The sequence below is a fragment of the Cydia pomonella genome, unplaced genomic scaffold (genome assembly GCF_033807575.1).
Source record: "Cydia pomonella isolate Wapato2018A unplaced genomic scaffold, ilCydPomo1 PGA_scaffold_162, whole genome shotgun sequence".
NCBI lineage: Eukaryota > Metazoa > Arthropoda > Insecta > Lepidoptera > Tortricidae > Cydia > Cydia pomonella.
Window position 1 is genome coordinate 144,713 of NW_026907804.1, and position 26,487 is coordinate 171,199.

At 43.6% G+C, this 26,487-nt stretch overlaps 1 protein-coding gene across 2 annotated transcripts; it reads left to right on the forward strand.

The window, feature by feature from the left end:
- Nucleotides 1–59: 59 nt before the first annotated feature.
- LOC133533410 (pyridoxal-dependent decarboxylase domain-containing protein 1-like) lies at nt 60–26,439 on the forward strand. Of its 2 annotated transcripts, none has more exons than XM_061872383.1 (15): nt 60–263; nt 332–705; nt 3,862–3,968; nt 4,188–4,319; nt 4,980–5,194; nt 5,616–5,687; nt 5,938–5,997; nt 7,690–7,911; nt 8,374–8,418; nt 8,922–9,050; nt 15,058–15,252; nt 16,593–16,877; nt 17,278–17,477; nt 20,419–20,608; nt 23,477–26,439. In XM_061872383.1, exons 1-15 carry the CDS (start codon nt 192–194, stop codon nt 23,603–23,605), a joined length of 2,427 nt encoding a protein of 808 aa, XP_061728367.1. In that variant the 5' UTR covers nt 60–191; the 3' UTR covers nt 23,606–26,439. The 2 variants fall into 2 exon arrangements, with proteins under 2 accessions (XP_061728367.1, XP_061728368.1); XM_061872384.1 differs by having other exon boundaries at nt 16,593–16,717.
- Nucleotides 26,440–26,487: the final 48 nt, after the last annotated feature.

Sequence of the window (26,487 nt, forward strand, 5' to 3'; positions counted from 1 at the left end):
GATATCATATTGTTTGAGCAACAGTAAAAGTCGTCCATTTGAACAGATCTTTGTTTGTATTGCTTGAGTAAAAACATTTTCTTGTCTGTGAGCGGCAGCCCACGTCAAAACAATACGTGACGTTTACAAATTTTTATGTTGGGTGATATCGCGATAGCTGCTGTAAATTTGCGAAAAATTCGCCACGCAGCATGGGAGATGCATCGGTCGCAGATACCGAATCTAATAAACCCAGTCCTCAAAGCGAGGCGCCGTCCGAGACGGTAAAACTCCTACTATTTAGTGGCTTTGTTGTTTGTGAGAAAAATTCTTATTTTCATCTTGTTAACAGGACCGGGGTCCTTTCGGCGGGCTGGAATTTCAAGTTTCAGAAGTGGTAGAGAGGTTGGAAGCCGGAGTGAACGCTCACGAGGCCGGAGATGAAGAGAGACGGAGGGAACCGCGCAAAATCAGCGCCGGGTTCTTCGAGCCGGAAGAAACGTCTATGGATGAGATATTGAAGGTTTTAGAGGAGTTGGTGTTGAAGACGGACCCTAGTTGCGAGAGCGCGGAGCCGCCGCTGCTGCCGACGGACGAGGTGACGCGCGCGGCGATCCTGTCGCACAGCATCTCGGCGCTGTTCGGGCGGCTGGAGCGCGGGCACGCCGCTCGGCTCGGAGCGCACATCGCAAGCGAAACGTCGCGGTGGATGGCGCACATGTTCAGGTACTATATAAATGTAGACGCAGTAAGCACAATAAGGTTTGGTTGTGTTGTGTTTAGTATTGTACACAGGAACTGGTCCAGTATCCCCTTCGAGAGTTTTGGAAGCGTAGGGTTTTTCTTACCAAAGCCATTGCTTACTAAAACCCTTTCATTTGGCTTTTTAAGCACTTCATAATACATGTAAGCTGATACCTGTCCCTAAGTGGTAACCTCTTGAAGGGGTATGGATTATAAATTATATTGCTTAAGCCATTTTCAAGTTTCTGTTCATAAAAATAGAATCAAATATTGCTTATTTATGTTTAAAGTGAAGGACTGGGTGTCTAGCGCAGTGACAGCACAGGTGTCATAATTTTTTGAATTAGGAAGGGGATACCCTTTTGTTTTCTGAAAGAGAAACTCCTTCAAAGAGCTACGTCAAATGAATGGGTAAGCAATTAAAAGGGAATGTCAATCATTGGGACTATTGGATGAATGACTAAGCCGTTTAAAGGCTTTTTTCTGGGAAAGGGTGGACGGGTCCCTGATTGTACCTAAATAACAACAGATTTGATGTGCCCACGTTCTTGTGGGATGAAGGATTTTAGCAGTTTTTCCTGATCATATTTAGAGACTGAAGAGAGAGTCCGATCATAATTAGACACAAAGTGTTGACATTCATCCTTAGCTCCATTTTTATATTGCTCAAGCTAATATGACAGTTTGAATGACTCTTATACTCAATCAATATTGAACCAATTTTGTACTAAAATGAAAGATGGGCGAAAGTGGGGCTAATTGGGGCAATCAAACTGTCGTTTTAGTATCTGGGACATAAAAATAAAGATTGGTTTCATAGATTATGCCAAAGTATTTAAAAATATGATATGACTCAATGCAAAACTACTCTTTGCTTATTGCCTAATAGAAGTTGTTTTTTATCCAATGCTTACTAAAATATGAGATATGCAAACAAAAAAACAAGGAAATGAGGAGGCGAGTAATTCTACATAGAGCAACAATTTTGCTTATCAAATAAGCTGGCATTTTCAAGAAGGCCATTAATTTCATTGAAAGTTTATTGCCCGATAAGGCTTTTCTTAAACCATTTTTATTTTTAATTTATAAAGTTATTAAAAAAGCTTAAGCTTTGAACCAAAGGTCTGTTTTGTGTCCAATTAATTGTGTAAATTACTCATTTTCTATTTACTGAATTCGACTTTGTTATAAAATTCAATAAAAGTCATCATCCAAATAGAAACGGATTCACACACATGGGCTGAGATATTAAAATGGGTCACTGAATGCAGAGTTCCAAATGCAGGTTTAGCTTCTATTGACAATTCTTTTAAATTAAGTATCATACCATGAATGATATTCGACCTAAATTACATGAGTGACCCCTTTTAAATATTTCAATAAAGAATGAGTCATGCCAGAACGGTCCGAGGAATGTTTTTTTGTTTGCAAATCTTTTGACCTCTGAATGTGTGGGTAAATTCGTTCAGGTTCCTTGTTGGCATCTTGTATAATTAATAGGTAAGTAATTGAGGTACATAAAAAATTAAAACACAAATAAATGCCCTTTACCGGGATTCAATAACTTACATCCAGCTGCAGTGACTCATACTACAAGTGAAGCCATGTTATCTGATATGATATGACCTGGCATGTTGATGATCTTTAGGATTATGCTTGCCAATATTAACAATGCTGGATTACTGCAATTATTAGATACTTTGTACATTTTGTGTTTTGTATATAACTATTGTGCAATTTATAGCTGTTGGTTCTCCGAACAATAAATAAAATAAAATAAAAATAAAAAATAAATTAAAACTACTACTACACTACATACACCATAATCTATGCCTAGTATGTAAAGCAAGCATGCATAACGACAATTACACCCATAAAGTGCATGTCCAATACATTTTACACGCGTATTATTACTACGAGGAAGTTTAGTACATAAGTATGGTTGAATTAACTCCATATCAGTGACCTTGAGCCTATTCCGATTAGATTGGCTCACAATGGAATTAGAGAATATATGGTGGTATTATTGAAAGTACCTATGTATTCACTCATATTGTAGTGTGACCAGGAAAACAGTTTTTTTTTTCTTCTGACAATAAAGTAGTTGACCGTCTCACTTATTAGGTATTAGACAAAAAATATTTATGAAGTATGTACCATTCTATTAGTAAACAACATTGAAAAGCGAGACTGTAACAAGGACACAATAATAATGCTTTCTCCGTCACACCATGTATCTCATTGTCGTTGGTACTCTAAAGTAATAACTTTATAACTAGAGATAACGGGTTTAGTTACATCCTGACTTGTACTACTGACTTTTTCAGAAGTTGTTGACAAAACATCATTTGATGTGTACCACTTTCTTTTTGATGAAAGGAAACGTTTTGAGGAAACGAAACCAATTCCAATGAGAAGTTGGAATTTAGTTGCATTCATAAAACCAGTCAGTGCATTTGCATGTGTGACCCGTGGGATTAGGTTGCCGAGCAGACCAGAGGCTCTTTATGTGGGCTAGAAAAATAGTGATACCTTGTTCGCTTTATACTTAACGCGTGTAGACACTACTGTAACTTGTCCTGTGTTTCACGTTATCTACTAAGGATATTCAAACACTTGTGATTTGCTATGCTGAAAAGTTATAAGTAGTGCTAATTTAAACTGCAGGCTAAAACGGGACTATTAGGTATTTGACTACACTAATGAATCGCCATGTAGTAATGGCCATGACCTACTTATACATAATGAACATTGTTTCATCCAGTACCTACGCCACACATTTTAAATTCGATTGTTATTATTATGTTTATATAATATATGTGTACGTTTCATTTATTATTAAATTTGGCACTGTTGGGTAAGCAATCTTCCACCTAAAACGTTCGTTTGCGTTTGTAAATCAAAATAATGTTACCGCTGCGGACTGAACGCACGCGAATGGTATCGCAGCGAGCGGCAAATCATAATCATACATTGCGCTCGATCAAATTTATGAACGGCCTTGAAGCCTTGATATACCGCTCGCCGCGCCGCCGTTCGCATGCGCCCAGTCCGGGGCCTAAAGCAATTTCAACATTTTCTGGCATGGGATTGATGAATGTTAACAGCTGACATTGTGAGATGTTTGTTGGTGCACAGATTGGCAGACTACAGCGCATATTACCACCAAGAGCAATTGGAAGGTCTGGTGCGAGTGACTCGCATGCTGCTGCACTGTCGCTACCCGCGCTATCTTGAAGATGGGGGTATGTTACACTATAATAGTTCGATTGATGTTTAAGATTACGTCACAATGGCTGAAGTGTTAGCAAATCTTTTTTGTTTGTAGAAGTATAGGGTAATAACATAAAGAAAATCTAATGAAGTAGATAAGTATCGGTAGCCATGCGAAGTGGCAGGGTCGGGCTAGGCACGGCATTCCACTTTGCCCTAATAAATATAAGTTTATATTCTATTATTTGTAGCACTGGCGTTCGCGACTCGCCTCCCATGCATATACAGCTGCGTGGCATCTCCGCTAGGGGTCGTACAACATTTATGCAGGCAGCTCGGCCTGCCTCTCGCCTGCGTGCGCCCCGTGCCGCAGCACCCGCGCGGTGAGTGGTCCCCCGGCAACGGCCGCGGTCGGCCGCTCCGGACTTACCTATTTCCAAGAACTGTTCCCTGCAGCTCCTCTTACGGAAGTGTACCTCGACCGAATGTTCCGGGCCTCACGGTTCGCATTACTTACTTACTCCGTTGGCTCAGCGACCCAAAATGAGACTCGGCCTCCGACACAAGACAGCGCCACTTTTCTCGGTCCCGTGCGACCTCTCGCCAATTGTCGACTCGAAGCTCGCGCAGATCCGCCTCCACCGTGTCGCTCCAGCGATACCTAGGGCGTCCGATAGGACGTCCTCCTGCTAGGCGACCCAGGTACGGCGCATTAAATGTTCTTATTTACTCCAATGCTTCAATCATCAATCTCCTCGAATATTAAGAATCCTTATTATATTACAGTAGTATAATAGTACATTACGATACAAGTGCGAAAAATAGGAAATTCGAATCGAGTGGCGATAAATTAAAACACGACCGAAGGGAGTGTTTTAAATCGACACGAGTTGCGAATTACCTATTCGCACATGTATCGTACAACGTTTTACAGTACATATGGCCCTTTAAATGTTCGACACAGTAACGTAATATGCTAATTTTTGCACTAGTGTGCTAAAGTAGGACTATATGTACTGTAAAATACAATTTTTATTTGGCAGGGCGCGGCATGGACGTATCAGCCCTCGAACGTCTCTGCGAAGAAGACTTGGCGGCGTCGCGCACGCCGCTGCTGGCCCTGGCGGCGGCGGGCGCGGCGCCGCTGGGCGGCGGGGACCACCTCGCGGCGCTGGCGGCCGCGTGCCGGCGCCGCGCGCTGCACCTGCACGTGCGCGGGCACGGCCTGGCGCTGCCCGCGGCCACGCCCAGAGACGAAGTTAGTGCCGTTCGTAGACATCGTGAGGTGATTCCACACCGCTCCTAGCCCTAGCAGCCGCCGGGGCAGCCCCCCTAGCGAGACGAGACGATCTTGTAGCGTTAGCGGACGCCTGTCGCCGCTGGGTTTTACATCTACATCTGCGGAAGCGTAGCCTGGCGCTGCCCGCGTCGTTGCCGAAAGACGAAGTTAGTGCCCTTGTCCTACACATTGTTTACTTTAGAAGGTGATCTGGTAACTGGTTATCTGGTGGATCTGGTTAAGGGCATAGTCTAGCGTGGCCCGTGGTGTTGCTGAGAGACGATTGGTCTGCTCGTTTGCTTCCAATGAATACCTATATCATAAATAAACGTCAAGTTTATTTTTATGCGATTAAGACCTGTTCTAGCTATCTAATAATGAAGTATATTGCTTGTTTCAGAGTTATAGTATAGCTGACTCCGTCACACTCACGCCTGGGCCCTGGTTTGGCGTCCCCGGCCTCCCTACTGTCGTATCCTTTTCAAACCTTGTTAAAACTCGACAAATTGTGACTTGTAACCCGTTGAACACCGACCTCGCGTACGGCGCGCGGCGTGTCCTCGTGGACCTCGTCGGGATACACGAAGGCTGATATTGGGCTGCAGCCGCGCGCTCCAGTTGACTTTTAAAACTAGTGTGACTGGTCCATTAAATATTTCTAAATGATGTATATGTTTAGTAAGTATAATTGAGATTGTTCATTTCCTGAAATTATACTACAGACATTTTACAAAATTCCAGAACCTATGACAGCAAACGATCATTCCAAAGGTGTAAATCCAGTAAGTACTGAGTATCAATAGTGTCGTAGATGAATAAGTTTTTTAAGAGCCCGTAACGATTTTGGAGCAAAAATGTAAAATCGATAGATTTAGTCGTTGAAATTGTACACCTTTTGTTACGTAATATCTAAATAACAAGTATTGGTTTCTATTAGTACTTGTTCTCTTCTTGCCTTTTAATAATGAGGTCGCAAGCGTGCGTCCCCGGTAATATGTGACGATATGGGACAGTTTTTAAAAATTCATCAAAAAATTATGGTGGCAAATTATAGAAAATGATGTATAAGAACCAGGGACCGGTCCGGTATCCCCTTCGAGGGTTTACGACGGGATATTTCGTAAGGCTTTGCATACCAAAGCCGTTGCTAACTAAAACCCTTTAATTTGGCTTTTAAGCGCTTCATAATACGGGTAAGCTGATTCCCGTTCCTAAGCGCTAACCCCTTGAAGGGGTATCGATTATAAATTATAACGCTTATGCTATTTTCAACTTACTATGGTAAAAATAGAATCAAATATTGCTTATTTAAGTTTAAAGAGGATTGGGTATCTAGCGCGTTGACAGCACAGGCATCATAATTTTTTTAATTAGGAAGGGGATACCCTTTCATTTAGCGGTATCTCTGAAAGGGAAACCCCTTCCTAGAGCTAAGTCAAATTAACGGGTAAGCCAATCGTTGGGGCTATTCGATGAACGCCTAAGCCATTTAAAGGCTTTTTTCTGGGAAGGGGTGGACGGGTCCCTGTTATCCTTATATCGATTTGCTCTGATGACATTAACTATCTTGAGTATCTTGTCATAATATTTCTATCGTTTTCTGAAAAGATTACACTGAAGGATTTATTAAATTGTACAAAAAAAGTGTAACTTTGAACGCTTTATGTCATAAAAACAAACATAATTCGAACGCCAAAATCCTGGGCGCAAGGGAGATAATGTAAACCTTACTCGAAAGCGTGAAGGTTACTTTGACATCATCCGCCATAACACCTATAGTTGTCCTTGGCGCTATGGGCACGACTGGTTACGACGCCTTTAGGTGTTCTTGGCGTTCAAAAGGTTATCGATTTTTGTCGCAAAAATGTCAAATTGATAGAAATTGATAGAATTGTACACCTTTTGTTAACTATTAGAAATAACAAGTACTGGGTTCTATTAGCACGTCTTGTTATCTTTCATTTTAATAAATCAATTTTTTGGAAACAGGCTCATTAGTAATGATTTTTTCTGATGGACGTTTAGGTAAACGCGCGTAAAGCACTGATTTTAAAGCTCTTATTTGTAAAACTGAGGGTTTTGTGTGTCTCAAAAACCCTCGAAGGGGATACCGGACCGGTCCCCGATGGATAATGTCAGTTATCAACTTGCCAAACGGTCTGAAGAAGATTTCTACATTTTCCAATTAAACTTCTGGATATATGTATAGAAACGGTATAAAACCTAAGAAAACGTGTTTCCAACTTTGAAAGTCGATTTTGAGTCGAGGCTTTTTTTCTATTTGTCTTTAATTATTTAATAATTAAGGTCAATGTGGAGAACACCGTCTACAACCTGTTTCGTTGCTTCTAATTGTCACGCTTAAATTACATAATCCATTTAGAGAAGGTCGGTAGAGTAGAAAGAGCCAAGCTCCTCCCATCCGACTGTGTCGGAGCGGAGAAGGTAATGTAATACGGCGGTGTGGCGCGCAGGCGGGCAGCCGCGAGGGCGCGCTGGCGGCGCTGGGCGGGCTGGCGGGGGCGGGGGCGGGCGGCGCGGGCGGGGCGGGCGGCGCGGGGCGGGCGGCCGCGCTGCCGCTGTGGGCGGCGCTGCGCCGCGCCGGCGCCGCGCGGCTCTCCGCCCGGCTGGCGGCGGCCTTCCGCCACGCCCGGGCGGCCAGGACCATCGTCGCCGAGGCGGGGCTCAAGATACTGGTACGTCACTAACCAGTAAATTAGTACTATTAACTTTATATAGGGTCGAAAGAGCGCCTCCACTGTGGGCCGCGCTAGAAGCGGCCGGCGCTTAATACAAATATTTGCTGCTGCCTTTCGTAATTACTTTTATTCTAATTATTTACACGCTTCCTCCTTCTAAGTCTTTCGGACGAAGTACAGAGGCAACTTTGGTCACTAAAATCGACTAAATATCAATCAAATAATATCAAATTATAAAAAAATGTAAAACAAAAAAATACAACTTTATCTTATCCTTTGTATTTATCACCCCGAAAAAGAAAATAATATTACAGTTTATCTATTAGTTTTATTTTTATGTAATAAAATAAGGTACCTCCTAAAACTCCACCCATGGAGAAAACACACAAATAACTTTCAATAATAATTAATTATCTTTAACGTTTTTACATTTAAAAAATTGGGTACTTATACTTTCAGAGTGCAGAACCCGGCGGCGATGAACCACCAACCGTTGATCTAGTTGTGAGTACTGTCCTGACAACTTTTAATTCCTACATCTCAAACTTAATTCTGTATAATTAAGTACTACTAAACCCTATTTAAAATACTATATATGTTTTTCTGATAATCTATTTGTTTTTTTGGGGCCTAGCCTAATCAAGATGACAATGGTACATCAACAAACGCCGATCGAATAGAAAAAAATGTATGGAATTATTTGTCATTTGCATTTTTGCAGAGAAAAGTCATGTCCCCACCCCAATATCTCCCGGGACCAGTCTGAAAATCAGCGCAGAGCCCTCTGGCACTGCACATGCTGAGATTGGCCACATTATAGATTTAAGTTATAATTATTGTGTTAATTTAAGTTAAATAGTTTAAGTTATTTTGTATTTTTTTAGCTATTTTTACATAAATTGTAAATTTTGTTGTGTGGCAATAAAGTTTTTTTTTTATGTGATTATTTATTGTTATACATATACAGTGACAGAAAACAAAATAAATCTCTCATGTTTGTGTTACAGGAGGCAATATCGCGGGCATCCGCATGCGTTACATTTCAGTTTGCCCCCGAAGACTCAGAAAAGCCGCCACCATACTACGACAAGCTTAACTCCTGGCTCGGACAAGTATTGCAGCGGGAGGCAGATATGGTCAGTTTTCTTGTTCATTTCTAAGCTTATCTCTATAATGATAGCGAGATTTCCATAACGAATGTTAAACACCAAGAGTTACCTAAAAACTTGAGAAATTGATCCATCTTTCAACACATAACATATCAGACGACTACTAAGCCCAAGGCACAGATTCGTTGCATTCCGTGGCAGCTTTCGTTACGCTGGCACGAAATGCTGGAATAATCTTCCACCACCAAACCGAGAGACCAGTACTATTGGGTGCTTTACATCAAGACTAAAAGCTTAACTAGGCTGTTCATTTCTATTTCAACTGTTTCATTTACTTTTGCTTTGAATTTGCTTTAATAAATGATTTCTATATCTATAAAAAGTATCTTCAAGGTGCACATAATTTAAGTCAATATTACTCATTAATACACTTTCTTACAATGTGTACCACATGAACCTGTGTCAGTATTAATCATTAAGGTCCGACCGAGAACGCTTTTTTTTGTCTCGACTGAGACCGAGACCGAGATTCAATCGGAAATGAAATGAAATGAAATGTGTTTATTTGCTTAACATTATGTACAGATAGGATGGTATAGTCAATAATATTATGTCCAGATAATGTCAATACCTTATACTAGTAGGCATGCAAAATATTTTAAAAACCTATTTACATTATATTACATTAAATTACATATTTGCATAATCAATTACAATAACATTATATTTCAATAAATTATTATTATTAAATATTAACAATGAAAATAGAGCCAAGAATAGAATTAATAAATAATAAAATGTCACAATATCAATAGAAATCTATATTTAAATATTCCTTAACGCTATAAAAATTGTGCTGGCTTAAAAATATTATAATCGCTCGTTTAAATTTAATAAGTGGCATGTCTCTTAACGATTGTGGCAGTTTATTATATATTGTGTATGTCATCCCATCGACATTATTTCGATAAAGCGCCAAATTGTTTTTTGTTCCAAGAAGTTTGTTCAGTCGATTAGCTCTAGCATTTGGATTTACTTGAGCTATAAAAGTAAAGTATTGGTAATGTTTTTTTACAAAAATGCATATTTCTGCTATGTATATACATGCCAAAGGAAGAATTTTGAGTTTTTTAAACATGGGTTTACACGATTGCCTTGTACCAATACCGCTTAATGCTCTGATGCACTTTTTTTGAGCTTTAAATGCTCTATCAAAGTCAACTGAGTTACCCCAGATTATAACGCCATATCGTAACACAGATGATACATAGCTATGGTAGGCGTTTAAAGCTGTGTCTAAGGATGCGATATTTTTTAGTCGTTTGAGTGCGTACACAAATCGGTTCACTTTAGTGCATACAAGGTCAATATGTTTCTTCCAGTTACAGTGTTCGTCAAGAGTTAATCCCAAAAAGACAGTCGAATTAACCATTTCTACTTTAATATTATTGTACATTATATTTATAGATAATGCTTGGCTCTTATTTGTTCTAAATTGTACAGCTTTGGTTTTACTAATATTAATTCTAAGATCATGATTATTCAGCCAATTTACTATGGCTTTAATAGATTCATTAATTTCATTTTCAAAGGTGTCTACGTTCGTACATTTAAACAATAAAGTAGTATCATCAGCAAATAATATAGATTTGTGTGTTGTTACATCGGGAAGGTCATTAATATATAGAATAAATAATAATGGTCCTAAAATGCTTCCTTGAGGAACTCCTCGGCCATTAAGTTTATATTCTGACATGACACAAACTTTTTCATCATTAATTACTTTACATATTTCAGTGCACTGTCTCCTATCATTTAGGTAGCTAGTAAGCCAGTCATGGGCTTTACCTCTAATGCCATAATCGTAAAGTTTATTGAGAAGCGTTTTATGGTTTACAAAATCAAATGCCTTTGACATATCTAAAAATAATGCTATAATAGGCTCTTTACGATCAAGACACTCGGTAACATATTTAACTAAAGAAAAACTATCCAGAGACGTCGATTTACCTGACTGGAATCCGAACTGGTCCGTGCTTAGTAGTTTGTTTTTGTATAGGAAATCATATAATCTCTTAGCAATAACTTTTTCGAAGACTTTTGACATTATTGGGATAAGAGTGATGGGTCTATAGTTATTCATGTCTAGAGCGTTACCTTTTTTGTATATAGGCTTAACTATCGAGTATTTAAGACGATCCGGAAATATACCTGTGGTGATAGAGAGATTAATTAAATACGACAGAGGAATAGCTAACTTATAAGCGCATAATTTTAATAATTTGGTGCTTATAAAGTCATATCCAACCGAATTTGTGTTATTTAGCGAAAAAATAATGTTTAGCACCTCATTTTCCGATACGGGAGTTAAAAACATAGAGTTTATTTGGTTGCATTTATGAGGCCTGGGTAGAGGCGCTGTAATCGTGTTATTTGTACAAGTAGGATCTATAAAGAAATTATTAAATGATTCCGCTATTTCTAGGGGATCATCTATGTATTTTCCGTTGTTGTATATTTGGTCTACCTGTTTTATAAATCCCTTGGTGTTAATATTGCGATGAATTACTGACCACGTTGCTTTACATTTATTTCTAGCGGTTTTAATTGTCTTTTTGTTGACCATACGTTGAGCTTTATTAATGCAACGTCGCAGCGTTTTTGAGTACTTAATGTAAAGACTTTTACAAAGTGACTTATCACTAGCAGTTGATTTTCTGTAAGAGAGGTAGAGACATCGCTTTTGTTTGCAACATTTCCTTATCCCTTTTGTTATCCAAGGCGAGTTCTTAGTTTTATGAGTAATTCTCACCTTAATTATCGGAAAACATAATTCAAAAAAGAGAATTAGTGAGCTATGAAACTCACTGAATGCAGCATTCATCTCATTATTCGTAAATAAATCATGAAAAGATAAAGAATGTATAGCATTGATGAATTTCTGTGTATTTTCCGCACTAAAGTCTCGCCTATATTCGTACCAGTACCTAACATATTTTAGTTTCCCTACATCAAATGAGACAAACTGTCCCGTATTATGATCCGACAAGCCCAAATGGTCATTTCGGCTCGGATTCTCGGCCGAGACCGAGACCGAGACCGAGAATTTATGAAATAGAAAAAAAAAGACAAATTTTGCACTAAAAATGCTTTTATAATCGAAATTCGACGATTTATCAGAAAAAAGTTATCATAATAATCAATTCGTAGCGCTATTAAATAATACTTTTAGGGTTACGTAGCCAAAATGGCAAACTTAGAACCCTTATAGTTTAGTCATGACCTTATGTCTGTCGGTATATGCGTATGTCACAGCCAGTTTACTCAAAAACTATACGATATATTTTATAACCAAATTTGGAACATAGGTGTAGATGTATTATGTATGTCGCTTCTTAGTTTAAAAAAAATCGTTGAATATATTTTCAAATATATACTCCATATAAATGTAATTAAAATTTAAAAAAAAAACATGTGGCTCATCATTAGATAGGTCTTTAAAAATACATAAAGGTTGCTAAAAACGTTTTTTTGATTATGTAAATACTTTTGGAAATAATCGCTCCAAAAAATAGTGTGATCCCCTCTTAACTTTTGAACCGGGAGCGCTAAACCATTTAAAAATATTTGAATAATAAAGCTTAATAAGCAAATGTTTCAGGAAAATTATTTTGAATATTGTTGGTTAAGCCAGCGATTGTGCTTAAGCAGTGTGCTCCTGAGTTGTGTTCCGTGTTGGCGCGCCTTTTCACACTCTCTAGCAAGAAACGGCATGTGCCATCTTCGTGGAAGACGGCCCTTGTGCACCCTGTGCCTAAAAAGGGCGACAGATCGGACCCATCGAATTACAGGCCTATCGCTATTACCTCTCTTCTCTCAAAGGTCATGGAGCGTATAATTAACGCAAAGCTCCTGAGATACCTAGAAGAACACGACCTGATCAGCGACCGCCAGTATGGTTTCCGCTACGGTCGCTCGACTGGTGATCTTCTAGTGTATCTCACACACCGCTGGGCTTCGGTCATTGAGAGTCAAGGTGAGGCATTGGCAGTTAGCCTAGATATAGCGAAGGCGTTCGATCGGGTCTGGCATAGGGGTCTCTTATCGAAGTTACCATCTTATGGACTGCCGGAGGGACTATGCAAATGGATCGCTAGCTTTTTGTCCGGCAGACGCATACGAGCCGTAGTAGACGGAAGCTGCTCCGATAGCATGGACATTAATGCTGGCGTTCCGCAAGGTTCTGTGCTATCCCCAACGCTGTTTTTGCTGCACATCAATGACATGTTGTCTAACGACGACATTCATTGCTATGCGGACGACAGTACTGGGGATGCCTATTACACAGGCCGTGCCAATATCCCTCGTTCTGTGGTGCTAGAGAGTCGTGAAAAGCTTGTGTCGGACATTGAGAGCACTCTATCCAGAGTTTCGGTGTGGGGTCGGGACAATCTAGTCCGATTCAACCCCACCAAGACACAAGTTTGCGCGTTTACCGCTAAGAAAACCCCATTTACTGTTGTCCCACAGTTCCAAGGCTCAGTCCTTACCATATCAGGGAGTATTGGGATCCTCGGTGTCGACATTTCCAGTGACGTCCAATTCCGTAGCCACCTGGAAGGAAAGGCTGCGCTGGCATCCAAAAAACTGGGTGTGCTCCATAAAGCGAGGCGATACTTTACTCCGGGGCAAAGACTGCTGCTTTATAAATCGCAAGTCAGACCCCATATGGAGTATTGCTGTCACCTTTGGGCAGGAGCACCTGCATGCCAGCTTGGACCATTCGACTCAGTCCAAAGGCGCGCTGTACGAATCGTCGACGATCCCAAACTCACAAGCGGTATTGAACCTTTAAGTCTAAGGAGAGACTTTGCCTCCTTGTGTGTGTTCTACCGCTTGTACAATGGGCTGTGCTCTGAAGAATTGTTTGACATGATGCCAACGGCCGCTTTCTATCGCCGCACCGCTCGCCGTCGGCAGGGTGTTCATCCTCACACCCTAGAACCTAAATGGTCGCGTACTGTGCGGTTTAAGAGGAACTTCCTCCCGCGAACGCTTAGGCTGTAGAATGAGCTTCCTGCCGAGGTTTTCCCGAGGAGCTACAGTATGGGGTTCTTCAAAAAAGGAGTGTACAGGTTTTTAAAGGGTCGGCAACGCGCATGTAATGCCTCTGGTGTTGCTGGCGTCCATAGGCTACGGTGACTGCTTACCATCAGGCGGGCCGTATGCTTGTTTGCCACCGTCGTGGTATAAAAAAAAAGCCATTTAGAGTTATAAAAAACTGATCTTATTAAAACGACGAAAGTGCCACTAATGTACGCTCTTTTGCGTGTACGGCTTTTTTGTTATGTATGAAGGTACGGAACCTTTCATTATGCGTGGTCCGACACGCACTTGGCCGGTTTTTTCAGTACGGATGTGCACAAAAGAGGTACAAGAACAATAATCAAACTAAAGAGTTCTATATTGTAACGCAAAAAATCCGCCACAGGTGTCGTTTTGTATTTACCTACTGCTTTGCTTTTTCCCGTTAACACAAATATATTTAGTATCAAAATATCCAGTGTCATCCACTCACAACAAGTTAATCTAAGTTATATCCAGATAACAATATACACTCATTTATGCATCAATAACAACAACCATAAAACGAAAAGATACAAATGAACAAGTCATTACTTGCAACCGCGCCTATCCGATCCCAACACTTAGTATTTGATAAGTAATTGGCTTAAAATGTGGGTACGAAACCACGTGGGTACGAAATCAAAATCACAAAAAACGTCACACCAACCGGGCGATGCAACCAACGGGTGGCTTAGGCCCCGGCGCTCGTGCGCGGAAAATTCAAATTCACCAATGATAACTCATTGCCTAGTCTCGGTCTCGGCAGGAATCTCGGCCCATTTTGGCCGATTTTTGGTCGAGAATGCCGAGACCGAGACCGAGACCGAGATCTCGGTCGGACCTTATTAATCATTTACCGCCGACACATTATCAAGGGGTAACGCCAAGTTCCCTACTGCGCCTCCAGATCAGCATAGAGGTGTGCGAGACGGAGAGCCACGGCGTGGTGCTGCGCTACTGCCCGCTGGAGGGCGCCGCGCTGGAGGGCGCCGCGCCGGCGGGCGCCGCGCTGCCGGGCGCGCTGGACGGGCTGGCGCCCATCCTGGACGCCCAGGTCCATGTACTAAGGGCCACGGCGGCTCTTAGGGAGCCTTTCTTACAGGTAATAATGATAACCCTCTCAAATACCGACTATATTGCTAAAGCGAAAAGACGCATCGGCCCATTGTGAATGAATGAACGATGTATTAGACGGTTTACCGGCCATTCTGGAATTGGTCATTTTGCAAATTCCTTCCAGTACACGTATGGTTTTCTGGGTATTGTTATTCAGTGTAATTTTAATTATTCCTTGGATGTAAAATATTTCGCATATGCGAGCACTTTTAAACGTTGAAAATTGATGCATGTTGTTTTTAATGTAAACAGCAGTTTCAAAAATGTATAGCAAGTACATGGCAAGGTTAGTATATTTAACCTAATGAATAGTGGTTTACAGGTTTCCATTGACGGTAATCTACAAACAGATCTTAAACACAACCTCGCGATCAGTGGAATTGCCCCAGAACATGACGCCATATCTTAGTGCTGAATCATTACCACTATTGAACTCCGAGGAGGCTTGACCATATGACGACAATTTTTTTATTGCCAATATAAAGGTTATCAGAAATGTCACAGATCTAACCTTACCAAAGGGATTTTAAGTGATTTTTTTATTTAGAAAGAAAACATAGTTTCAAAAAAATGGGTTTTATGTTTGGTCCGACACGATAGACAACGAGCACTATTCAGATAGTAATGGTTCTGGTTATTAGTTTGTTTAGGACATGTTTTGTCAGCCGTAAACAATGAAATTTTTTCAACTAGCTAGAAAGAAAACCTTCACATTTTAAAATTTAATTTAGTTTGTTTTAGCTGACCCCGTTGTAGTGAGACTTAGAGGCCAATTCAAACTTAAACCTGACATCAAAACGATGTCTAACTAAGTAATGTAATTTTGTTCTCATTCGCCCGTACAGTCATACATTTTTTCACCTTATTGCATCACATACATTTTTTCACCTTATTGCAATGGATTAAGATGAAGAAATGTATATATATTTATGAGCTCGACTGTACTACTAAGTTCGAGCGAAATAATTATTTATAGTTTTGATGCCAGGCGCACGTTCGCATTGGTCAAGGACGAAAGATATGGCGCGTCGTGCGAAACTGGCGAACTCTGAAAGTATTAGTTCTGTTTAAAATTTTAGCTAGTCAAATCCCTCAGTAATATAAGTAGCTATATTTTATGCAGAGTAATGATAAATATTTGCAAATAAATGATAATTAGTCATGTCTTCGTATTTTTTTTCTTTTGATCCAATTGTAACATTTTAAGGGTTTTTAGAGTCTGCCCTTGCAAATATAGCCAAGTTTCCGTGTGAAAATTTTCAAGTCACGCGTTCTCGAGTAAGTCGTGGAAACAAAAACCGCTCTTAACATGGTCCGTGTCGGCAGCACGTAGCGGCGCTGCCGTGCCTGCAGGCGGCGCACGTGCCGGGCTGGGCGGGGCTGGGCGGCGTGCGCTACGTGCCCGCCGGCTGGGAGCACGCCGCGCCCGAGCGCCAGGACGCGCTCAACAGGTACGTCTCGTGTCGACCTTGTTGCGTGTCGGCGGCACGTGGCGGCGCTGCCGTGCCTGCAGGCGGCGCACGTGCCGGGCTGGGCGGGGCTGGGCGGCGTGCGCTACGTGCCCGCCGGCTGGGAGCACGCCGCGCCCGAGCGCCAGGACGCGCTCAACAGGTACGTCTCGTGTCGACCTTGTTGCGTGTCAACATTTTTTTGGTTAATTAGAAGTTCGTATATAATAATACATTACGATACAAGTGCGAAAAATAGGAAATTCGAAACGAGTGGCGATAAATTAAAACACGACCGAAGGGAGTGTTTTAAATCGACACGAGTTGCGAATGACCTATTCGCACATGTATCGTACAACGTTTTACAGTACATGTGGCCCTTTAAATGTTCGACACAGTAACGTAATATGCTAATTTTCGCACTAGTGCTATAAAGTTGCACCATATGTACTGTAAATGATATCTTAACTTGGTCTTTTTTTTAAACTAAAAAAAGTTTTTTTTGTATGGCGAGCCTTACGAGGTTAAAGTTTCCGGACGTCTGTAGCCCGTAGTTTGCGCAGGCAACTGGTGGAGGCGCTCCGCGCCACGGACGGCGCCTTCAGCTGCGGCGAGGCGGCGGACGGGCGCGCCTGCGTGCGCTTCGGGATGGTGACCGCCGACACCGACGTGCGCGAGCTGCTGGAGCTCGTGCTGCTGGCGGGCCGCGACGCCGAGACCTGCTCGCGGGAGCTCACCGACATGACCGAGGTGCTCAAGAAGGGTGCGTACCAGACCGACTATAGAATAACTGTAAAGATATCATAGAGGTGTGCGAGACGGAGAGCCACGGCGTGGTGCTGCGCTACTGCCCGCTGGAGGGCGCCGCGCTGGCGGGCGCCCTCCAGCGGGCAGTTACATGTATTGTGCCGCGAGCGTCTCAATTGTACAACGCGCAGCAGTTAACGTTTTGTTCAATCTTTTATTTAACTTGTCGTATTAGTATGTTGGTGTGGGTCAGATCAGAATGCAGCGGCGCACGTGCAGCGCTGCTGACACGATGACAATGCCCATGACCACGTAAATTACTGCGTAATGAAGTACGTCGTGGCAGTTGCTTCTGTCCGACAGCGCTTTCCGTTCTTCATGTGTTCGATTTGGTCTTTGATGACCTTGAAATATTTGTCATTGTTTTCCAAAGCATCTGATTCGCCTTGGAGGGCTGGTACTGTTAAGTTTATATCGTTGTTTATGGAGAACACGTTGAACTTAACAACGGTTGCTTGTGTTTTGATGTCGTTCGTAAGTTTCTTCTGTGGAAATATGGTAAAGGAGTCTCCATTCAACACGCACTCTGTTTGAATTTCGATGATTTGCAGCATATTGATATGCAAAAGGAATAGCGTAAGTGATAGATATCACACAGGATGGTACTCTGGGTACCGGAGGAGCTGGCGAGTTGGACGCAAAGAGCTTACCCAGAATATTGGCTTCGTCTTTTGCTTTGTTGGCCAATGAATCATTTCCCATGTGCAGAGACGTAAAAGATGGCATTATTAAAATAGATAGCAAATGAGCAATTTATCGCAATAATGTGGTTATTAAAATAATATATGGAAATGATAAAAAAATAAGACCTAAAAGTTTCCAAATTAAAGGTATTTTTAGGGTTCCGTAGCCAAATGGCAAAAAACGGAACCCTTATAGATTGGTCATGTCCGTCTGTCTGTCCGATTCTGTCACAGCCACTTTTTTCCGAAACTATAAAAGCTATACTGTTCAAACTTGGTAAGTAGATGTATCCTATGAACCGCATTATGATGTTTACACAAAAATAGAAAAAAAAACAATAAATTTTGGGGGTTCCCCATACTTAGAACTGAAACTCAAAAAATCTTTTTTCATCAAACCCATACGTGTGGGGTATCTATGGATAGGTCTTTAAAAATGATATTGAGGTTTCTAATATCATTTTTTTCTAAACTGAATAGTTTGCGCGAGAGACACTTCCAAAGTGGTAAAAAGTGTGTCCCCCCCCCCCCGTAACTTCTAAAATAACAGAATGAAAAATCTAAAAAAAAATATGATATACATTGCCATGCAAACTTCCACCGAAAATTGGTTCGAACGAGATCTAGTAAGTAGTTTTTTTTTAATACGTCATAAAAATTTAAAAAAAAAATTTTTTTCATCAAACCCATACGTGTGGGGTATCTAGGGATAGGTCTTCAAAAATGATATTTAGGTTTCTAATATAATTTTTTTCTAAACTGAATAGTTTGCGCGAGAGACACTTCCAAAGTGGTAAAATGTGTGTCCTAAGTGGTAAAATGTTGAACGAGATCTAGTAAGTAGATTTTTTTTAATACGTCATAAATGGTACGGAACCCTTCATGCGCGAGTCCGACTCGCACTTGGCCACTATTTTATTTCCATTAAATTAATAGTTTAAAAAACACGCTTTTATAAATGCACGTAAAAAGTCTATTACGTGACCTTTCTCACAAGTGCAAACACTATGATACGATATTCCATCATGGAATGCCAGTGCCTATCTTCCGGCTTCATCATCAGACCTTGAAACCTAATCGTGGTCAAAGTTCATTACAAGACTTTTCTAACAAATCCAAACACAGCTATGATACGATAATCCAATCCATCATGAAGTTCCAGTTCATATCTTCCGGCTCCATCATCAGATCAGTTCGACAGTACCATATTATTGTATTGTCATCAGAACTACATACAGCTGTCAATTTTCATGACTCTACGATCCTTGGAAGATGGTTAAATTAGTTACCTTAGATTCCATTACATAGTTATAGTTACATACAGGTCGACCTAATAAAAACGTGTTAAAAAGGAATAAAGTAAGGGTACCATTCGATTCCTTACACTTTATCCAAAAAAATATTGTATAGCAAATATATACATAAACGCAAAATTTTTTGACCGACAAAATCGCAATTTTAATGTTTGTCATACTTCAAGATGGGCTCTTGGTGACCGTGACGTCACGTTTGCTTATCATTTTGTTTGGTGCGTTACGCGAGTGAAGTACGGCTGTCGGACTTTGACTATCATTTCTGACTTTTGTATTGCTTTAATGCAATAGGTCCCATATAGACATTTGAATCTAAAAACGAACCTGAACGATTGATACCATTAATAAAAAATGGACATCTAGCCTATTCCCTGGATAGCTTTGGCAAGAGACCAGAACGCACGAGTTCCCGAAGAATAGCGCGCGACTTCGCTTTGGCAATTACTCGTTTGGAGGACCCGGAGGCGAAGTTTAACTCCTTTTTTAAAGCGCTAGTCTAATTTATGAATTGAAATATGAATGAATGCGCCATTTGTTACCTACCGATGTTTTGAAGTCCCTGTATGCGTGACAGACAAGAAGATGCCTAACACCTTCCCTGTTTCGATCTGTAATTTACTATGTATTCTTTTATTTTCAATGGAACTAAAGGTCTGTTTGTTATCACTTAAGCTTATATATTATATATATATTAATATATGACTGTTTAATTCCTAAATAAATTAAAAAAAAAAATTTGTCGAATTGTGTCCATATCTCTATCGCAACTAGATACTGTATTGAGCCTGATGCGCTTCGATAACGACCAGCAACGGCCGCCAGTCGGCGCCGGAGTGCACGGCGCCCAGCTGGCGGCGGGGCCTGAGGAGGCCGAGGGTTATGTGATATATGCTCGCGACAGGTATCGAAGAGGCGGTGGCGGACTTGGAGCGCGAGAACGCCAACCGGCTGTGGCAGGAGGGGCTGCTGCGGCGCGTGCCCGTGGTGGGGCGCGTGGTGGACTGGTGGGCGCCCGCCGCCGTGCCGCCGCCGCCGGGCCGCCGGCTGCATCTGCAGCACGGCACCCTGCAGCCCACCAGCGACATCTACAGGTACCGAGGGGGGCCGCCGGCTGCATCTGCAGCACGGCACCCTGCAGCCCACCAGCGACATCTACAGGTACCGAGGGGGGCCGCCGGCTGCATCTGCAGCACGGCACCCTGCAGCCCACCAGCGACATCTACAGGTACCGAGGGGGGCCGCCGGCTGCATCTGCAGCACGGCACCCTGCAGCCCACCAGCGACATCTACAGGTACCGAGGGGGGCCGCCGGCTGCATCTGCAGCACGGCACCCTGCAGCCCACCAGCGACATCTACAGGTACCGAGGGGGGCCGCCGGCTGCATCTGCAGCACGGCACCCTGCAGCCCACCAGCGACATCTACAGGTACCGAGGGGGGCCGCCGGCTGCATCTGCAGCACGGCACCCTGCAGCCCACCAGCGACATCTACAGGTACCGAGGGGGGCCGCCGGCTGCATCTGCAGCACGGCACCCTGCAGCCCACCAGCGACATCTACAGGTACCGAGGGGGGCCGCCGGCTGCATCTGCAGCACGGCACCCTGCAGCCCACCAGCGACATCTACAGGTACCGAGGGGGCCCGCCGGCTGCATCTGCAGCACGGCACCCTGCAGCCCACCAGCGACATCTACAGGTACCGAGGGGGGCCGCCGGCTGCATCTGCAGCACGGCACCCTGCAGCCCACCAGCGACATCTACAGGTACCGAGGGGGGGCCGCCGGCTGCATCTGCAGCACGGCACCCTGCAGCCCACCAGCGACATCTACGGGTACCGAGGGGGGCCGCCGGCTGCATCTGCAGCACGGCACCCTGCAGCCCACCAGCGACATCTACAGGTACCGAGGGGGGCCGCCGGCTGCATCTGCAGCACGGCACCCTGCAGCCCACCAGCGACATCTACAGGTACCGAGGGGGGCCGCCGGCTGCATCTGCAGCACGGCACCCTGCAGCCCACCAGCGACATCTACAGGTACCGAGGGGGGCCGCCGGCTGCATCTGCAGCACGGCACCCTGCAGCCCACCAGCGACATCTACAGGTACCGAGGGGGGCCGCCGGCTGCATCTGCAGCACGGCACCCTGCAGCCCACCAGCGACATCTACAGGTACCGAGGGGGGCCGCCGGCTGCATCTGCAGCACGGCACCCTGCAGCCCACCAGCGACATCTACAGGTACCGAGGGGGGCCGCCGGCTGCATCTGCAGCACGGCACCCTGCAGCCCACCAGCGACATCTACAGGTACCGAGGGGGGCCGCCGGCTGCATCTGCAGCACGGCACCCTGCAGCCCACCAGCGACATCTACAGGTACCGAGGGGGGCCGCCGGCTGCATCTGCAGCACGGCACCCTGCAGCCCACCAGCGACATCTACAGGTACCGAGGGGGGCCGCCGGCTGCATCTGCAGCACGGCACCCTGCAGCCCACCAGCGACATCTACAGGTACCGAGGGGGGCCGCCGGCTGCATCTGCAGCACGGCACCCTGCAGCCCACCAGCGACATCTACAGGTACCGAGGGGGCCCGCCGGCTGCATCTGCAGCACGGCACCCTGCAGCCCACCAGCGACATCTACAGGTACCGAGGGGGGCCGCCGGCTGCATCTGCAGCACGGCACCCTGCAGCCCACCAGCGACATCTACAGGTACCGAGGGGGGCCGCCGGCTGCATCTGCAGCACGGCACCCTGCAGCCCACCAGCGACATCTACGGGTACCGAGGGGGGGCCGCCGGCTGCATCTGCAGCACGGCACCCTGCAGCCCACCAGCGACATCTACAGGTACCGAGGGGGGCCGCCGGCTGCATCTGCAGCACGGCACCCTGCAGCCCACCAGCGACATCTACAGGTACCGAGGGGGGCCGCCGGCTGCATCTGCAGCACGGCACCCTGCAGCCCACCAGCGACATCTACAGGTACCGAGGGGGCCCGCCGGCTGCATCTGCAGCACGGCACCCTGCAGCCCACCAGCGACATCTACGGGTACCGAGGGGGGCCGCCGGCTGCATCTGCAGCACGGCACCCTGCAGCCCACCAGCGACATCTACAGGTACCGAGGGGGGCCGCCGGCTGCATCTGCAGCACGGCACCCTGCAGCCCACCAGCGACATCTACAGGTACCGAGGGGGGCCGCCGGCTGCATCTGCAGCACGGCACCCTGCAGCCCACCAGCGACATCTACAGGTACCGAGGGGGCCCGCCGGCTGCATCTGCAGCACGGCACCCTGCAGCCCACCAGCGACATCTACGGGTACCGAGGGGGGCCGCCGGCTGCATCTGCAGCACGGCACCCTGCAGCCCACCAGCGACATCTACGGGTACCGAGGGGGGCCGCCGGCTGCATCTGCAGCACGGCACCCTGCAGCCCACCAGCGACATCTACAGGTACCGAGGGGGGCCGCCGGCTGCATCTGCAGCACGGCACCCTGCAGCCCACCAGCGACATCTACGGGTACCGAGGGGGGCCGCCGGCTGCATCTGCAGCACGGCACCCTGCAGCCCACCAGCGACATCTACGGGTACCGAGGGGGGCCGCCGGCTGCATCTGCAGCACGGCACCCTGCAGCCCACCAGCGACATCTACAGGTACCGAGGGCAGCCGCCCGCCTGGCAGGAGGCTGCTGCGGCGCGTGGCTAAATCTTCAATCCTACAGGCCACTGGCGACATCTATTGATGGGCCACTATCGTGAGTGACCGGCGGTCGCTCACACGTCTGCTGCACGGGACCTTACAGCTCATTAGCGAAATCCAGATCAAATTCATGACCAGTTATTTATTACATTCAGAATAATTACAACTCCTGGTCGTATGAGTATGTATATACTACTACTTTCCTTCACATTTTATGTAGTATGACAATATTACAGTTTATTAACTCCATGCAATTGTTTCATAAACCCTACAGGTACGTACAGAAGAAGGCGGAGTCGGAACCTGCGCGCGCGCACTCCCCGGCCCGACAACCTGCCGCCGACCAGTAGGCGCGTTGGCACATGTTGCTAACTTTGGCACATGGCACACGACATGTTGCTAACTTTGGCACATGGCACACGACATGTTGCTAACTTTGGTACATGGCACACGACATGTTGCTAACTTTGGCACATGGCACACGACATGTTGCTAACTTTGGTACATGGCACACGACATGTTGCTAACTTTGGCACATGGCACACGACATGTTGCTAACTTTGGCACATGGCACACGACATGTTGCTAACTTTGGCACATGGCACACGACATGTTGCCGACGTTGGCACACTCGCCGCCCACCGTTGACAGGCTCGCCATGTAAATCAGCTTGCGATCTGACCTAATAGTGTTCAGAAGAAGTGGACGAGATTGTAAATACACCAATTTGTCTTTTCATTCTCTAATCACCTGCTTTTTGCTTGTAATTCATTGTACACTTGAGATTACGTCTACTTCTTCAATTAAAAATACAGCTTAATTAATACTATGTTCTAACCGGATACATATTGCCACAAAATTGCCAAGATAATAGCAATTTTGATATGTGAAATAAAAATACAAATTAAGTAACGGTTAGAAGATTTTGCAAGTAGTAGAGAATTTAATTGTTTACTTTTTCTGCCATTTCTATTGAACACTATTTTTAGGCTACGCAACGCGACAAGTTAACAATTTAACATAAAATGTAACAATGGTTACTATTGTAAATCTTTATTATATTTCATTTCATAGTTATAAATGAATTGCTCCGTCGGTCGCCCGACGACCAAAGATCACGATCATTTTTCGGTATCAGCATCGCTCGTCGCATTCGTTTTTCGTTTATTTCTTATTTCGTATTATTCTGTATTCGTCACTCGTTCTGTTCTCGTCTTGTTCCCTCTTTGTCACTCTTCATCTTCTTTGGCAATATTCTTTAAGTTGTCTTTATTATTTTTTAATTCCACGTCGGTGGCAAACAATCATACGGCCCGCCTGATGGTAAGCAGTCACCGTAGCCTATAGACGCCTTTCCCTTAATATGTCTTATTCGTTTTTCGTCATGGTCTTCTTTAGTCTCATGCATCATTTGTCGGTTTCCTATTTTTTCTCATTGACGTTTTCGCCGAAAATAATTTGACGAGTTCGATTCTGGGCACATTCCTAATTAGTCTCTTCTGTTTTTATCGTATTCTGAGTTCTGTGACTATTGTTTAATATGAATATCATTAAACTATTGCAAATATCGTGTTCAATACCCATTTTCCACATTATCTCGTCGTAAACGTCTCTAAAACGAATACAATAATGACTTTCACGAAAAAATGCACGACTGAGAACGGGACGGGTAGCAAATGCACCCAAAAAAAGAACTAAAAGAATTGCCAATGAGAGCAAAAAAGAGAGTGTTAAAAAACTAATGTGACTTAACATAAACTGCGAATAATACGAAAAACGATGGAGACGAACAACGATTAAGACTAAAGAAGGCCGTGACGAAAAACTAATTAAGACATATTCAGAGGGAGACTTTTACAAAATTCGACTTAAGAATATTGTGACAAAGAGCGATGAAGACGAGTAAATAACGTGTGACGAATACAGAATGATACGAAATAAGAAATAAACGAAAAACGAATGAGACGAGCGACGCTGATACCCATTTTTCGACAAAAATGTAATATTTTGCCAATTTTTAAGCAATAATTTTATAGTACTAATAAAATAGGCAACCAATTCGAAGCCCAGTGGCATTACTTAAAGTATTATTTAATTTGAATGAAATTAAGTGGCAAGTTGATTAATTATTTATAGTGGAATCTTAATTAACGCTGTCAAGCACCAGAGTTACGTGATCAGTGCCTTAACTCTTACCTTATTTAGTTTAAGTACCTAATTATTCAACGATTTTGACTTTTAACGTCGTGGTCGTGAATTGTATTATCCAGGAATGTACGCCAATATATACGCCAAGAATTATCCAGGGTGTCCAGTGTCCGATTTTCGATTTCAAAATTTGATTTAAAAAAAACAAACATATAAACTGTTTATTTTTATGAACAGAAATTTACCTAATGCTGTTTTAGTTATTTGAAAGTTACTTTATCTGAATGTCGACCTTGGCTGTGTACATACTGCGTGTTCTGAAATGACTGCAAGCTGATCTGAGGCCAGCGATCCGATGCCACTAATGAATCCGCAACACTCACAACACTAAAACAGCCCAAGTCTACTGCTGGACACTCTGTAGGTACAAACGTCGTCAAAGATATGTTTACATTGTTTGCCTTATTACAAAGGAATAAGGTGTAAAAGTTGAAACATATCTTTGACTGTACATATTTAGTTGGCGTACTTGCGATATAAAGAAGACTACTTAGCTTTTTGAAAACAGAAGGGTTTAAAGGAATACCTTAGTAATACACACTCGTGTGAAATTTTCAAGAAATACAATTCATAATATACAAACAGACGAACAGAGGAGACTAATTATAACCCTCTAAAATGTAAACAACGTGCTGAAGTGTCGCAGCTTTTATGAGAAAAGGGGACTTTCGCCTCGTATACAAATATAGTCTCTATTTTCCTCTCTGAATATTATCATTATAGAAAATATTTTTACGCAATTTGCTATATATTAACGACAGCTATCGTACCCCTTCGTTTGCGTAGAAATATTTTCTATAGAGTCGACATGGAGAAGCGGTCGTCCAGTGTCGTGTTAAATGTGCAGAGTTAAGGTACTGGTAGCGTTCTTCCTACTGTGGTTAACGAGTATATTATGTTAAAACATAATATGATTGTATTCTCGACCGCACCCACGTCTATTAATAAATATGGTGAGACTAAATTATTATTTGTACAAATTTATGTTATCAATAACCTGTATAAAATAAATAATATGAAAATTTACAAGTGTCTTAATAAACCCTAGAAAATCCTTGCGGTCTAAATTCAATTCAC

Excerpts from the sequence above, each read along its gene's own strand:
- LOC133533410 (XM_061872383.1), top strand. The coding sequence starts at position 192 with ATGGGAGATGCATCGGTCGCAGATACCGAATCTAATAAACCCAGTCCT. Across the intron at positions 4,320-4,979 it reads CGTGCCGCAGCACCCGCGCG|GGCGCGGCATGGACGTATCA; the intron begins GTGAGTGGTCCC and ends TTTATTTGGCAG. Across the intron at positions 17,478-20,418 it reads GACCGAGGTGCTCAAGAAGG|GTATCGAAGAGGCGGTGGCG; the intron begins GTGCGTACCAGA and ends TGCTCGCGACAG.